Source organism: Bison bison, unplaced genomic scaffold (genome assembly GCF_000754665.1).
Source record: "Bison bison bison isolate TAMUID 2011002044 unplaced genomic scaffold, Bison_UMD1.0 scf7180017864119, whole genome shotgun sequence".
Lineage (NCBI taxonomy): Eukaryota > Metazoa > Chordata > Mammalia > Artiodactyla > Bovidae > Bison > Bison bison.
Genome location: NW_011494691.1, coordinates 1,377,877 through 1,394,777, shown reverse-complemented (window position 1 = coordinate 1,394,777; position 16,901 = coordinate 1,377,877). Strand labels below are relative to the sequence as shown.

Below are 16,901 nucleotides of genomic sequence, written 5' to 3'. Positions count from 1 at the left end.
GCAGAGGTATTTGTCAATAAACGTACGTCTAGTCAAGGCTATGGTTTTTCCAGTAGTCATGTATGGACGTGAGAGTTGGACTGTGAAGAAAGCTGAGCGCTGAAGAATTGATGCTTTTGAACTGTGGTGTTGGAGAAGACTCTTGAGCATCTCTTGGACTGCAAGGAGATCCAACCAGTCCATTCTAAAGGAGTTCAGTCCTGGGTATTCATTGGAAGGAGTGATGCTGAAGCTGAAACTCCAATCCTTTGGCCACCTCATGTGAAGCATTGACTTATTGGAAAAGACTCTAATTCTGAGAGGGATTGGAGGCAGGAGGAGAAGGGGACGGCAGAGGATGAGATGGGTGGATGGCATCACCTACTCAATGGACATGGATTTGAGTGAACTCCGGGAGTTGGTGATGGACAGGGAGGCCTGGCATCCTGCTATTCATGGGGTCGCAAAAAGTCGGACACAACTGAGCGACTAAACTGAACTGAAGGTTGGCTATAGTCATTACCAGAATTAGAATTTGATCTTTACTCCTAACTATCATGCTGGAATCCTTTTTATGCTCTTAGTTTATTCCAACTGTCAAAAGTGAATCATCTTGAGACAAGGAAGTATTTGGTGTTAATTTTAGTACTTACTTTAAAATGTACTTACTTTAAAATGCTAAGTTTATAGTTTCAAATTTATAGTATAAAATTGTGGGAGGCAGAATGAGTGTTACTTGCCTTTTAAGAGGGAGATCTGTGACTTATTCTCTCAAAAGTACCCTTGCAGTACTATTTACGCTTAGGCAAATTATCCACAGTCTCATCAGACCCAGTAGAAATCATCATTTCTGCTTGCTTTTCTTATCACAAGTTTCCTTTCTGCCTTAAATTTAAAGGATGTAGTTTTTAGTTCTTTCAGTGTTCAGTGAGTACTCTTCATAAATAGCATTTATGTGATACAACTGCTTATGAATTTATCACTGTTTTTAATCAATAGCCCATGCATGATGACTATGATTTAAGACAAGAACAGCTAAACAAAGCTTCTCTTCTCTCTTCAAAGAAGTTTCTGGAAAACTTACTGGAGAAATTTAATTCCCATGTGGTGAGTTAAAATTAAATTTGTCGTAATGAGTGATACCATAGAGATTGAGGATATTCTGAAAATACAACATGGACAGTTTTTGTTCTGTTTTGTTTTAAATTGTGGCCCTCATTTCAGTATTGGTTACAGTTCAGCTTGCTCACTTACTTATTTTATTACTATAAAATAGTGTCTTAAGGCTATTTAATTATTTAGGAAAGGATAAATTACAAAGCCTTTAACTTTTTAGTTATATACCAGATTTTTACTTTTCTGCTCGCTTTAAAAATGTCATTATGAAATAATTTGCTTAAAAAAATTTTTTTATTCCTCAATCATTGGTTAACAGTTTTGGAGATGGGCAGTCTGTAACATCTAGAAGGAATATGAACAGATTGCTAGAGCTTTGCAGGTTTTATCCAAGATTGCCTTTTATACAAATATGCATTAACATTAGTTATACATGTTTGAGGAGTCTTGGTTATTCTCTTGAAATTTGACTGAATTTTAACTGTTTTCTTTCTGAGACAAGATAAGCACTGGATATACTACATTAGTAAAACAAGTACTGCTTCGAGTAGTACTCATGTTGAGAGCACTCTAAAATTCATTTTGGTAAATTAAATGTTTACTTCTCACATAATAGGATAACAGAAAAAAACCCATTATTAGCTGTGAAGCTCTCTGGGCTAAGCCAAGGTAATATGTTACTTTGTTTCAGGATCATGGGACTGGTGCCCTAGTTATTAGTTCACTCTTGGACTTCCTTACTTTTGCCCTGTGTGCTCCATATAGTGAGACAACAGAAGGGCAGCAGTTCGATATGCTCTTGGAGATGGTAGCATCCAATGGAAGAACACTCTTTAAACTCTTTCAGGTGAGAGCTTACACTTTTATCAGGTAACAACTAATCCGAGAGAACCACTTTTTGGTCAGTTTGTTTATAAAATAATGTATGTGTGCTTCTGTGGTAATCTAAATAAATACAGCCTAGTATGTTATAGTATTAGAATATTTCACTGATTTCTTAATGTTTCATGTAGAGCTCTATTGATGGCTTTTGATCAATATTTGACTCTGTTGCCCATCTTTTCCATCTTAAAAGTAGTGGAAAACTGATTTTTTTCCTGTGATCAACTCAAAGTTCTCTTTTCTTTATAAATTTCCAAATATTAAGGTGAGCTTTAGCAGGGCCTTTCATGAGCAATTGAAAACATTTATTTCATATAATGCCATCATGTTTATTATGCACATGTGTATATATGATATTTATATTTATAAATGTCTATTTCTGTTATGTTAATATCATAATTATTTTATATCTATCATTCCAATAAGTAGAATATATATAATTATTCACATTAGTACTAGCTGTTTCTACTTCTATAAACTCTTTGTAGTATCTGTAAAGGTATATTGTAAGAATACCTAAAATTTTTAAACCATACTGTGAACTGACTTTGAGATGTAGCTTTGTACTAATTTTATGGCTTGAAAGGGTGAAAGGGTTTCACTTTCAATTTTATGACTTAATACCTTGCATAAAACTGTGTATCCCTCTTAAGAGCAACCCCTAAATATGTTGGAATAAAACTCTTTTATTCTGTGATACTTTTTTCTCCCTATTTTAAAGCATCCTTCCATGGCAATTATAAAGGGAGCTGGATTGGTTATGAAGGCAATAATAGAGGTGAGAAAACAATTTTGAAAGTTCAACTTACTTGAATGTTGATTGGCTCTTTTAACTTGGGTTGACAAAGTTACTTTCAGTCTTTTATGGGAAATATGCAGTATTTCTGGGTAAGGAAAGTAATTTTAAATGTTTATATTACTTTTAAACTACTTGCAACAACAATCCTTCAATAATAAACTAAGAATTTAAAGTTCTTAAGTAAGTAGATTTAGAGCAAATGAATTTTTGTGGTCCTCCATTATTTGTTTTATTTTAAAAGAATAGTTAGCATTGTTTCTCTCTTCCTCTCTTTTATGGATGGTAGTGGTGATGGTATTGAAACTTCATTCAGGTACTAAGTCTATATGGTAATCTATTAATGGAGTTAGTTTATAGCCAAGTAGTATTAAATAAATATTGAAACACAAAGTTTCTCATGCTAACCTGCATATATATTTAAGCCCCAGAGATCAGGACATGATATTGTTGGACATGAACTCTTGCTTCTGCAGGATAGTTGCTTTAGCCTTATGTGTTTTTTCTGGGGCTCAGCTGGTAGCTCAGGTGGGAAAGAAGGAATCCACTTGCAATGTAGGAGACCCCAGTTCAATTCCTGGGTTGGGAAGATCCCCTGGAGAAGGGACAGGCTACCCACTCCAGTTTACTTGGGCTTCCCTGGTGGCTCAGATTGTGAAGATGCCGCCTGCCCTGTGGGTGATCTGGGTTCGATCCCTCAATTGGGAAGATCCCCTGGAGAAGGGAATGACTACCCACTCCAGTATGTGGACCTGGAGAATTCCATGGACAGAGGAGCCTGGCAGGCTACAGTCCTTGGGGTCACAAAGAGTAAAATACAATTGAGCGACTTTGTATAGATAGATATTTTTTAGAAGATGAGATCATGGCTATTAATATGAACTTACATACTGGATGTTTACAATATAAGTTTAATGGCTTTTATATACTTTTGTTGTCATAATTGGATAAAATGTAAGAATGCTCTCTTTGTCAAAAAACTCTGCCATTATAGTTCATAAATATAACAAGTAGCTAAATAATAAGCACAGTATTAGTATACTGTTAAACAGCTATTGAAAATTATATATAGACTTAGATTGGTTGGAACATCAAAGTTTATTTGCATTTTTAGTGTATTCATGAAATAAAAGTGAATTGTCCCCCTTCAGCTAATAGGTTCTATGCTTAATATTAGCTTCCAAAGTAAATGCCACATCTCTCACTTACATAGTTTGAAGTCGCCAAGGACAGTTAGGACCATGAGACCATACCAATGAGTCTTCCTGGATTTGATCCATTAATATATTGCCATTCATTCAGAAATATTTAATGAGTGGCAGATATAACCAAAAGGCCATTTTGACTTCAGTACAAGCCACAGGTGTCAGATTCCTAGCCAGTTACTAGAGCAGTGTCTGTATAGGGAGGCTTTTTTAATTTACACTGAAATCCTGGCAAATATCTTAAGTTGCTATTTTCTGATTGTAAAAGCAGTGTATGATCTTTTTAAGAAGTATTGGGTTTTTCAGAAAAAACACAAGGAAGAAATAAATCACCTGTATTTTTACCATCCAGAGACAACAGCTGTTAGTTTTCTGGTGAATTTCCTCTCAGACCATGTTCAAAATTATATATGTACATATACATACTATGTATATTTATATACATACTACATTCATTTGTATCAAATGGTATATGTACATATTCATACTGCATGTACATTTGTATACTTCTGAATCTTCAGTTATACTATATACTTGTACTTTTTTTCAGTAACATTGTATTTTTACTTTTTCACACATCTTAAATATCACAGTGCTTGCTTAATTCATAGCTCTGTTTATCTTTGATTAGTAGTCCTATCTATCCTACCCTTTTGTGAAAGTAAGTCTAAATAAGCAGAGTGAAATAAGAATACAAAGAACTACCTCAACATCACATCATTCTTTTTAAAAAAAATAAAGAATTGTATTCACCATAAAAGTGAATATATCTTTGCCAACAAGAGCAAGCAGGTTTGCAGATGCCTTTGGTAGGAGTTACTGATTTCTGTAAGTCACCTCTCCCCTTCATTGGCTGATATATACTCAAGGAATGAACCTAATTTTAAAGTTAAGCAATGTATAATTCATGAGATAACTATATCTTGGAACATTAAAACCTTATTCCAAAGGCAAATAATGTTTTTAAATGACTTATAATTTTATTCACCTATGTTATTTTCAGATAATTGGAGTTGCATATTTAATTTTTTATTACATTGTATACTGAATAATTATTTTATCTAGAGATGTAAAATTAACACAATTAAAATAGCTTGCTTTAGATTGTTGCTTTAGGGATCATCTTACCCTTTTTCCAAAGGAAGGTGACAAAGAAATTGCCACAAAAATGCAGGAGCTTGCCCTAAGTGAAGGTGCCTTACCTCGACACTTGCATACTGCGATGTTTACAATAAGCTCAGATCAAAGGATGCTTACAAATAGGTAGGTTAAATTTAATTTGCTATCAGTTAACTTGTTTAGAGGAGGGGTTCAGATATTACATAAAACAGAGTGTTTGGATTACACAGATGTTTCATTTTCTTTTGATTCACCTAGTTCTTGTCCTTTCCTTATGGAAAGATTGTACCCAAAAGATCATTGTCCATGTCCCTGCATAACTGGGGAGGAAAAAAATAAAACTGCTTTTTTCCCCCCACTCTCTGCTCATCCAGCTCTACACCGCATAGTCATGGGACTGGAACATGGAAAAGAGTGCTTTGTAGCTGACGGAACTAGAACCACATGTCCCCAAGGCTTTTCTCCTTACATTTCCTCCTGGTTATCTTGTATGTAGATGACCCACCTAGTGATTTTTAAATAACTTTGGTCTGTTAGGTACTCTAAGAAAAAAGAAAACTTAATTACCTAGCCAGCCTTACCTAATCAAGCCTATCCTAAGTCTCTTGCAGTTAAAGGTTTTCCCTTAGGTAAATCATCTCTTTTAAAAAAATCCTTCAAATATGAGGAAACACACAAATCTGTTTACTCCCTGCTGTATGAATTCCGGCTCTTTTAATTCTTCTTTATAATTCTTGACGTAATACTTTAATCATGTTCTTTTTGGCTTTTTAAAATAATAGTGTAAATTGCTGACTTATGCTTACTTTATTGTAGAAATAAAATTTCATGTATTTATCACCTATGTTTGGTTATTGGCTACTGTAGTATGCTGCTCTGCCAGCAGTTTTCTGTTTTTACTATTATGAGAAGCTATCTGCATCCCTTACTTGAAAATACTAGGCATAAAAGTAGTCTTCAGTGTTGCTTGTGAAAACAAAAAGATATAAAAAGGTTATTTCCTTGATGTACTGCCTTATATATTTGCTAAGATATTACATAGTAGAGACTATTTAATATCTTATTCCATTAAACCCCTATGCTAGCCCTTTCCTATTTGTCTTACTTTTTATTAATCAGTTTAATCAATCAGTTGCATTCCCTACTGTGATCAGTAACAATATTGAAAAACTGTCAAATTATAATAGAAATACTATTTATCATTTACATTGCTTTATCTTTTATAAATTGCTGCTATAAAATGTTATCTCTTATCTCTAATTAAAATCTTTTTAGGAATCATTAATACGACACTTAGCAAATGCCAGTGAAGGAAATTATGTGTTATTACTTCAGTATGTTAATAGGCTTCCAGAGAGACATAGAGTAAACAGTTTTAGTAGTGATTTTTGTTTTTTTGGTGTCAGAACAAATCACAGTTTGGGTTTTCTTATTAAACTGCTTTCTTCTGGTAGTGAAACATATATGCCCTTAAGTGGTTATTTGGTCATTCCCCTCACAGGATTCATCCTCATTCTTATTGCAAATGGCGGTTGAATCCCTACCAAAGCATAGAAGGGTCTCTGGTGAATAAAATGTATTCCCTGTTTACAAGAAGCTTCCAGTCTGGGTAACAGATATCATCATGGGGATTAAGATTAATAAATGACTAAGTCCTAGATTCAATGTGAATCTTAGATACTCACTTTGAATCAAAATATTCTTTTAGCTCAAAAGTGCTTTTTAAGTCTTTGTTCGGACTTCAAAACTGAAAATATTTTCTATCTCTGACCTTGCCAGGAAGTATGTATTAGAAAATAGTTGACATTTGCTCATGTTCAGAATTCCAAAGAATTCCAGAATGATATGATCACTATAGCAGGACTTGTAATACAAACTAATTATATTATCAAGTCTAATTGTTTCCCTGTCTTTAAAAATATGTGGTAAGAACCTACCTCTTCATGTTTAGATCTGTTGAAAATTGATGAGTTCAAGAAGGAAGCATTTTAATTTGAGGAAAATATTGAAATGTTAGTAATATTTGAATTACTAACTCATATATCTCAAGTTAAAATATTAATTTTTAGTATTTAACATCGGAATGATTTTTTCCTTAATTTTTATTGGAGTATAGTTGATTTAGGGTGTTGTGTTAGATCCACATGTACAGCAGTATGACTCAGTTATATATATATATCACCTCTTTTTTAGATTATTTTCACATATAGGTTATTACAGAGTATTGAGTAGGTAGAATTTTTTTTTTTAACTGTAGTCTTATTTCTTACATGATATGTTGTTCTTAAAAATTCCTTTTTGTTCTAGCTGAGATAAAGCAGCAAACCTTTCTCAACGTCTGCTTTTTTCAGACAGCTAAGTAGACATTTAGTCGGACTCTGGACAGCTGATAATGCAACTGCAACAAACTTGTTGAAACGCATTTTGGTAAGTCAGTTGAATATATATTCTTACCCAATAAAATTTCATTGATAAGTTATTTATATGGTTAAGGGTTGTTGTTGTTGTTTTTTTTTTAGTTTACCTGTTTGTTTTTAATATAAAAGATACTAATCAAAGGAGTTATCATATAATAAATGTTATCCTCAGTAGCTAAATCATCAGTTCAGTTCAGTCAATCAGTTGTGTCCAACTCTTTGCAACCCCATAGACTGAGACATGCCAGGCTTCCCTCTCCATCACTAACTCCCAAAGCTTGCTTAAACTCATGTACATCCAGAAGGTGATGCCTTCCAAACATCTCATCCTCTGTCGTCCCCTTCTCCTGCCTTCAAACTTTCCCAGCATCAGGGTCTTTTCCAGTGAGTCAGTTCTTTGCATAAGGTGGCCAAAGTATTGGAGTTTCAGCTTCAGCATCAGTCCTTCCAATGAATATTCAGGACTGATTTCCTTTAGGATTCACTGGTTAGATCTCCTTGCAGTCCAAGGGACTCTCAAGAGTCTTCTCCAACACCACAGTTCAAAAGCATCAATTCTTTGGTACTCATCTTTCTTTATAGTCCAACTCTCACATCCATACACGACTACTGGAAAAACCATAGCTCTGACTAGATGGACCTTTGCTAGCAAAGTAATGTCTCTGCTTTATTAATATGCTGTCTAGGTTGGTCATAACTTTTCTTCCAAGGAGCAAGCGTCTTTTAATTTCATGGCTGCAGTCATCATCTGCAGTAATTTTGAAGCCCAAGAAAATAAAGTCTCTCACTGTTTCCATTGTTTCTCCATCTATTTGCCATGAAGTGATGGGACTGATGCCATGATCTTAGTTTTCTGAAAGTTGAGTTTTAAGCCAACTTTTTCACTTTCCTTTTTCACTTTCATTGAGGGACTCTTTAGTTCTTCTTCCCTTTCTGCCATAAGGGTGGTGTCATCTGCATATCTGAGGTTATTGATATTTCTCCTGGCAATCTTGATTCCAGCTTTTGCTTCATCCAGCCTAACATATTTTATATGATGTACTCTGCATATAAGTTTAATAAGCAGGGTGACAATATATAGCCTTGACATACTGCTTTCCCAATTTGGAACCAGTCTGTTGTTCCATGTCCGGTTCTAGCTATTGCTTCTTGACCTGCATACAGATTTCTCAGAAGGCAGATGAGGTGGTCCGGTATTTCCATCTCTTGAAGAATTTTGCACAGTTTGTTGTGATCCACACAGTCAAAGACTTTGGCATAGTCAATAAAGCAGAAGTAGATGTTTTTCTGGAACTCCCTTACTTTTCTGATGATCCAGCGGATGTTAACAATTTGATCTCTGGTTCCTCTTCCTTTTCTAAATCCAGCTTGAACATCTGGAAGTTCACAGTTTATGTACTATTGAAGCCTGGCTTGGAGAATTTTGAGCATTACTTTGCTAGCGTATAAGATGAATGCAATTGTGTGGTAGTTTTAACTTTGTTTGGCATTACCTTTGTTTGGGATTGGAATGAAAACTGACCTTTTCCAGTCCTGTGGCCACTGCTGAGTTTTCCAAATTTGCTGGCATATTGAGTGCAGCATTTTCACAGCATCATCTTGTAGGATCTGAAATAGCTCAACTGGAATTCCATCACCTCCACTAGCTTTGTTTGTAGTAATGCTTCCTGAGGCCCACTTGACTTCACACTCCAGGATGTCTGGCTCTAGGTGAGTGTCACACCATCGTGGTTATCTGGGTCATGAAGACATTTTTTATATAGTTCTTTTGTGTATTCTTGCCACCTCTTTTTAGTATCTTCTTTTTCTATTAGGTCCATACCATTTCTGTCCTTTATTGAGCCCATCTTTGCATGAAATGTTCCCTTGGTATCTCTATAATTTTCCTGAAGAGATCTCTAGTCCTACCCATTCTGTTGTTTTCCTCTATTTCTTTGCAGTGATTACTGAGGAAGGCTTTCTTATCTCTTCTTGCTATTCTTTGGAACTCTGCATTCAGATGGGTGTATCTTTCCTTTTCTCCTTTGCCTTTACCTTCTCTTCTTTTCTCAGCTATTTGTGAGGCCTCCTCAGACAGCCATTTTGCCTTTTTGCGTTTCTTCTTCTTGGGGATGGTTTTGATCTTTGCCTCCTGTACAGTGTCACGAACCTCCATCCATAGTTCTTCAGGCACTCTGTCTATCAGATCTAATCCCTTGAATCTATTTGTCACTTCCACTGTATAATCATAAGGTATTTGATTTAGGTCAAATCTGAGTGGTCTAGTAGTTTTCCCTACTTTCTTCAATTTAAGTCTGAATTTTGCAATAGGGAATTCATCTGAGCCACAGTTAGCTCCTGGTCTTGTTTTTGCTGACTGTATAGAGCTTCTCCGTCTTTGGCTGCAAAGAATATAATCAACCTGATTTTGGTATTGACCATCTGGTGATGTCCATGTGTAGAGTCGTCTCTGTGTTGTTGGAAGAGGGTGTTTGCTGTGACCCATGGATTCTCTTGGCAAAACTCTTGTTAGCCTTTGCCCTGTTTCTTTGTGTACTCCAAGGCCAAATTTGCCTGTTACTCCAGGTATCTCTTGACTTCCTACTTTTGCATACCAGTCCTCTATGATGAAAAGAGCATCTTTTTTTTGGTCTTAAGTCTAGAAGGTCTTGTAGGTCTTCATAGAACCGTTCAGCTTCTTCAGCATTAGTGTTTGGGGCATATACTTGGGTAACTGTGATATTGAATGGATTTGCCTTGGAAACGAACAGAGATCATTGTTTTGTTTTTGAGATTGCACCGAAGTACTTACTGCATTTCGGACTCTTTTGTTGACTGTTAGGGCTACTCCATTGCTTCTAAGGGATTCTTGCCCACAGTAGTAGGTACAGTGATTGTCTGAATTAAATTCGCCCATTCAAGCTAAGTCATCGTATTAATTTATTTGGTGTTTGAAGGCTAGATTTTGTGTGTGCAGTTGTTTTGAAAATGGATTGTATATCTTGTTTTTTATTGTTGTTTTTAGCCCCCAGGCTTGCTGGCATACTTGGACAGCTCCGATCCAGTTCCTGAGAAGGATACTGATAGGATGCACGTTAGAGATAATGTGAAAATAGCAATGGTAAATATCCTTGTCATAAGTGTTTTTTCAGTATGAAAGAGTACTTTTTTGTGAAACACTTAATTAGTAGTATTCCTTTAAGTTATTACTATTAACAGCTTTAGTGAAGTAAAATTTACATCCCCAAAATTTAACCTATTTTTAGTGTACAGTTCTATAATCTTTAGAATTAAGTTATCACCAGAATCTAATTTTATGAATAGTAATTATCTTGTATTTTTTTCTCTAACAGCATATAGGCACATTAAATAATGGATTTTTAAAAAATTTGTTTCAAATTTATAAAGTGATATTAACACATAATATATAAATTGATAAATGGTGAAAGAGGCTAACATTGAAAAAATTAATCTAAGTAGGGCTTTTTTTCCTTTACAAAGCAGTCTTAATTATTACTGGTGGCTATCTTTGAGAAAATTACTTAATGACTTTCAAGATATGCTGTTGTAATGATGTCATATAATAATTAGAATGTGTTTGTTTCCTTTCTTCACCTCATTTCTCTGTCTGCACCCATCTCCCACTTAATATCTTGCTATCCCTCTAAAATATTCATTTTGTAAAATAGAAAATTTAAGATTTCTTGGACAAAATATATAATATGTTGTGGAAATGTTCACTTTGTTTTTCCACTGTTTTTTTTTTTTTCTGAGTATTTGTTTAATCATGTAAAATAGTGTGACTCACTCTAATTATATTTTTAAAATAAATTCACAAATATAGGACTGTAATCAAATTCAACATTATTTAATAGGATCAGTATGGAAAATTTAATAAAGTTCCAGAGTGGCAAAGACTAGCTGGAAAAGCTGCTAAAGAAGTTGAAAAATTTGCCAAAGAAAAAGTGGATCTTGTCTTAATGCACTGGAGAGATAGAATGGGCATTGCACAAAAAGAGGTAAAAATAAAGTCTTCTTCTGAACTTCTAAGACTTCCCTGTATCCTAGGTTACTTCAGTTGTCACTGTTCATAGAAATGGTAGTCAGATACTTTTGACGGAACACCTGAAAAGATACATCACCTAGTTCTGATTATGTTTTATATAAATTCTTCTTAATTCATAGTTTCATGAATCAGTGGTTAGGATTTTAATCATTTAATATAAAATTCCACTCTTGGGTTTCCCTGGTGGCTCAGATGGTAAAGAATCTGCCTGCAGTGTGAGAGACCTGGATTCAAGCCCTGGTTGGGAAGATCCCCTGGAGAAGAGCATGGGAACCCACTTCAGTATTCTTTCTTGAAGAATTCATGGACAGAGGAGTCTGGTGGGCGCCGGTCCTTGACAGTGGAGCCTTGCAGGCTCTAGTCCACGGGGTCACGAAAAGTCGAACATAACTGAGCAACTGCCACTTTCTCTTTTCACTCTTAATTTTTCTTCCATAACTGAACAGTGTCCACACTTTTAATTTCATATATATCTTTTTCCTTCCTTGTCTGAACTTTGTTTTATTATCTATTGAAATAAAACTGCCCTTCTTGTTTAGCTTTTTTGAGACAAGTATTTTGAAAATAAGATTAACATTGTTAAATTTACTGTATGTACTTAAATTTCATTATTACTTCTTCAAATCAAGGTCAGATCTGAAACAGTTTGTTTCATTCTTCAGCATGTAGTATGTGCTAGAGAACCTCATCCAGTAATGTTCATCCTTCTATCTAAGATGGAATGTACCGTGGTTGAAAATGGTTTAAGGTTTCATGTAAAAGTTGACTTGATCTCGGATTTTGTTGACCATGTTTATATTCTTTCTCTTGAACCATCTCTTTATTTTTGTTTTCTTATTCAAGGAAAATAATATGTCTCTAAAAATAAATAGGTTTCTTAACGAATTTCCAGAATGTCTGAACTTAAGGCATCAGGTGCACCGGAACAGAAATATTATTATCTTATGTGTCGATCTGAAATTGAGACCAAAATTCAGTTCTTTAGAACTTGAGCATAATGAGTTAATGTTAATTTGAATGAGTGACATATCACTATAAAGAATCAATAGATAGGCTTTCAAATGTCTAGGATAGTAAAAAGACTGAACTTTGAATTGGTTAACCTACATCTGAGCCTGGTTCTGTCACTTACTAACCCATATGGTAAGTTAAGGGTTTTCAGAATTTTATTTTCCTTTTTCATAAAATCAGAATAGCAGTACCTCTTATCTCTGTCCTTTGAGGTTGCTTTGATGCACAAGGAAGTTAGTATTAAAAGTACGTATAATAAAAGGCAATACATGTCATGATAATATTGCAATAGCAAGCTTCTGGGTTCAAGTAGTTAAACCCATTGCTGAAGTAATACTTGTTTCAAGCTGTTGGGTGTAATTATACAGAAAATAAGTTTTTGCATCAGATTTCATATATAATATCTATCCAGTATAAAACTGAACACAAAGCTATTTTAGCTAGAAATGTGAATGGCATCTATTATTTAAAGATAAGAATTAAGATGGAAAAGAAATATTTTTATTTTCAATAATGTTTTATCAGTTAGTTGGTTTCATTTACATGAGATATTACCTAAAGTGCTAAGCAAATAATGACACCAAATATTAATATGCTAGTCAGTAAATTATTGTGGTAGTAAACTAATTATTTCTGCCAGAGTACTGTTTTCAACATTAATTTCTTTATAAAACAGTGAATAATCTTTGTGACTACTTTATTCATGGAAACATTAATATCAAAATATGTAATTAATGAGCTTCAGCTAAAGTCTGAAAATTAATCATTGTCCAGATTAACTATTTAGTCTTAAAATGACCTGCATTTCTTATGTAATCAGAATGTTTAGAAAGTCAGTTCCATTTCTGATGTTCTGTGTTGTGTTAATAATAACCTTTGGCTAATGTATAGAATTGGTTTTTTCTTATTTATGTTATGTAAATTTTTTTTACAGTTTAGGGGTTTGTTTAGCCACTTAGAGCTTTTAACCTGCATCTCTAAATTAGCTTAGTTTAAGACAAGCTGGTTGTCCTTTTTCTGCATAGTGTTTACATTTTTATAATTCTAGACTCCCAGCTTTTTGTCCTGAGGGCAGGGGAAATTGAAGATAGTATTACTTAATTAGAGGTTTTAAGGAAAGGTTTGTCCTTAAAACTAAAATTTTGAGCTATTTATATACTGTATTCAAGTCACCTAACATTAGTTTTCATGATAATGCATAAAATTAAAATTTGTAGGGAGTATTTCTTCAGTCAATATGTTTTATATTTCAAACAGCATTTACTTTTTAAAATTTACTACTTTGCCTTTATTCTTTCTGTGATATCTACTCTGTTTTATTGGTTTATTTTATATAGTTTGCCACTTCCTTAATGAAGTTACTGACTTTCATGTTTTAATCTATGCTACTTTCTACTTTTAGAAAGTCACATTGACGATTAGTATTTCATGATTGATATCTACATATTTTACTTGGAACAAAGGTTCTTAACCTTCAGACTTCCAAGAAATCTTTGAAATCTTCCCCTCCAGTTATAAACCTTATGTATGTGCCTTTCTGTGAAATATGACCATAACTTTCTTTGAATTCTCAGATACGTTTATGACTGCCTAAAATTTGGTTCATAGTCTTTAGAGAAGTAGGTGGGCCTTTAGTCTTAAAGATAATTTTTACTGATGGCATCCTTGCAGAATTTGTGTAATAGAGATAGTGTAGATATATAGGCTCACTGATTTTTATTTAAAAAAATTTTCCCCCCTTTTAACAATTAAATTCAGGACAGAAACAACATGATGAGTTTAAGTCCCTGCTACATGTATGAAATACACTAAACTGCCTGGTATGTGAAGTTGTCTTTGATATTCTTTGTTTAGTAAATTGAATTCAAGTTGTATTTCACATGTATATGAATATAGCTACTTAGTTTTTGTCCATCAGCTATTTCAATTTATACTTGTTCCTCTTGTCTTTGGTAGCAGTTTAGTAACCTCTAATCTTTTGTGTTTATTTTTTTGCTATGATATGATTTGTATATTAACTGCATGTAAATGTTTAAAATAAGTCACCTGTTTTTCACTGTTATTAACAAAGTTTGGATTTGAAAAAATAATTTCAGGCTACATGGAAACTATTTCAGCAACACTATAGTAATACATGCTGACAAAGTATTATAAATACATTGTGATATAATCTCATATTCTATATTTTATAGATTCTGTCTCATTAATTTTGTCTCTGCCAAAATTTGATAATGGAAATGTTTCTCATCACTTACAAAATAATGAGATTCTCACTGAGATTATTTAAATAGTTCCTGATTGAGCACTATGACATTTTTTTCTTTTCCAGAATATAAATCAAAAGCCAGTAGTTCTTCGAAAGAGAAGACAAAGAATAAAAATAGAAGCAAACTGGGATCTCTTCTATTATAGGTAAACTTTAGGCCTCTTTTCCAGTTAATTAAATTTAGCATTGGTCTTAGAAAAATCATGACAGTTTTTTGTTTGTTTCTTTGTTTTTGCCTGAATGCAGTGCTTTATGCTATAGGTATTTTTTATGCTATCAGGGTGAAGAATTATAGCTGTTAATTTTGGTATGATTAAAAAAGAAAGATTGGTATGATTAGTGATGCTTTCATAAAATTAAGACTTTCTGTAGAGTGTTGGTAGTCTGATGACCCAAAAGAACTTTTAGAATTATTAAGGCTTAGAGATGGTTACTTTAAAACACTTTATTGTGGCTTAGATATAACTGTAACTTCTTTAAGCCTTGTTGGAAATACAGTCTTAAAAGAGCTGGATGATGAAAACATAAGGAGACTTGTGGGAAATGGACATCCAGGGAGCTGACCTCATATACTTTTCCAGCCTTTCTAATATGGTAGACTCTGCTGCTGCTGCTAAGTCACTTCAGTCGTGTCTGACTCTGTGCGACCCCATAGACAGCAGCCCACCAGGCTCCCACGTCCCTGGGCTTCTCCAGGCAAGAACACTGGAGTGGGTTGCCATTTTCTTCTCCGATGCATAAAAGTGAAAGTGAAGTCGCTCAGTCATGTCCAACTCTTAGCGACCCCATGGACTGCAGCCTACCAGGCTCCTCCATCCATGAGTGGGGTGCCATTGCCTTCTCCATGGTAGCCTCTCTTCCCCATCTACTGTTTCATCCCAGCATCCTCCATCTTAACACCCTCCCCACACACTCACAGTTATACACACATTGAAGAACTTTGAAACATTTGGTGGAGTTTGCAAAAACTTTTTTGAGATAATTCACACTACTCAGTCTGGAAGCTGCTATTGATTATATAGGGGAAAATAAGTGCTTTAGAATCTTCCCACAGTACCTTATGAGTGTAGTGTGTTTATAATATGGCCTTAAGAATATTCCTTGGTTTTCTTCTTCTGGAATTTCTGTTGTGTTGCCCTCCCTAAAATTTCCTTGAAATTCTGGTATCAGACTTTTTAGGAGGATTGCAGGTTAAAAGTGAATGGTAGGAAGCCCACCCACCCTTAGTTCAGACTTGAGTTCAAATTTATTATGATAGTTAAATAATTCCAGGAATAAAAGAAAGGTATTTTGAAAATATCTATCAGAGGTTGGCAGTGTAGTAGTATTTTTTCTTGGATAATTAGTAAGGTTCTAATCTGGAATGTTGCTCATCCCACACACTTCCACACTCAATTATCCAGAAATTCTTATCCCCAACCTGTAATGTCATCTATTTATAATTCTTTTCTTAATTTATATTAACAATAAATATTAAAATTAAAGTATCAGTTCCTTGTTTTGAAATCCATACAGATTTGTTTTATGGTTTGGCTTCATTTTTCCCCCTCACCATTTTATAATGAAAACTTTCAAATGTACCGAAAAGGTAAAAGAATTTTACAATGAGCACTTGTATACCTGTGATTGAAATTTTACTATTAATATTTTACTATACTAACTTTACAGAGATTTTATTTTCTTTATTTATGTTTGCTAAAGTTTATTAATTCTCCTGTTGCTTATTATAAGTTATTGTTAGGCAGATTTGTAGATTTTTAAAATTATTTATTGCTTCCCACTATTTTCTGATTACATGTATATCTAGGTTTGGTCAGGACCATGCCAGGTCAAACTTAATCTGGAATTTCAAAACACGAGAAGAATTGAGAGATAGTCTTGAATCTGAAATGAGAGCATTTAATATTGATAGAGAGCTTGGTAGTGCTAATGTTATCTCCTGGAACCATCATGAATTTGAGGTAAATTTTAATTTTTGTAGTGTATTTATTTTTTAAAAGTGTTAGTTTGGAGTTATGCTTTTTTTTAATTTGTAATTGCTTAATGTATATCTCTCCCTTTCACT

At 34.0% G+C, this 16,901-nt stretch overlaps 1 protein-coding gene across 1 annotated transcript in view; it reads left to right on the top strand.

The window, feature by feature from the left end:
• The window catches only part of DNAJC13 (DnaJ (Hsp40) homolog, subfamily C, member 13), a 163,408-nt gene that overhangs the window by 72,549 nt on the left and 73,958 nt on the right, over positions 1-16,901 (top strand). Inside the window, exons 14-22 of the mRNA XM_010839582.1 lie at positions 979-1,086; positions 1,787-1,942; positions 2,699-2,755; positions 5,120-5,241; positions 7,449-7,524; positions 10,519-10,614; positions 11,369-11,512; positions 14,900-14,982; positions 16,644-16,797. Coding sequence (XP_010837884.1) covers positions 979-1,086; positions 1,787-1,942; positions 2,699-2,755; positions 5,120-5,241; positions 7,449-7,524; positions 10,519-10,614; positions 11,369-11,512; positions 14,900-14,982; positions 16,644-16,797 — 996 coding nt within the window. The remainder of the gene's footprint in view (positions 1-978; positions 1,087-1,786; positions 1,943-2,698; positions 2,756-5,119; positions 5,242-7,448; positions 7,525-10,518; positions 10,615-11,368; positions 11,513-14,899; positions 14,983-16,643; positions 16,798-16,901) is intronic.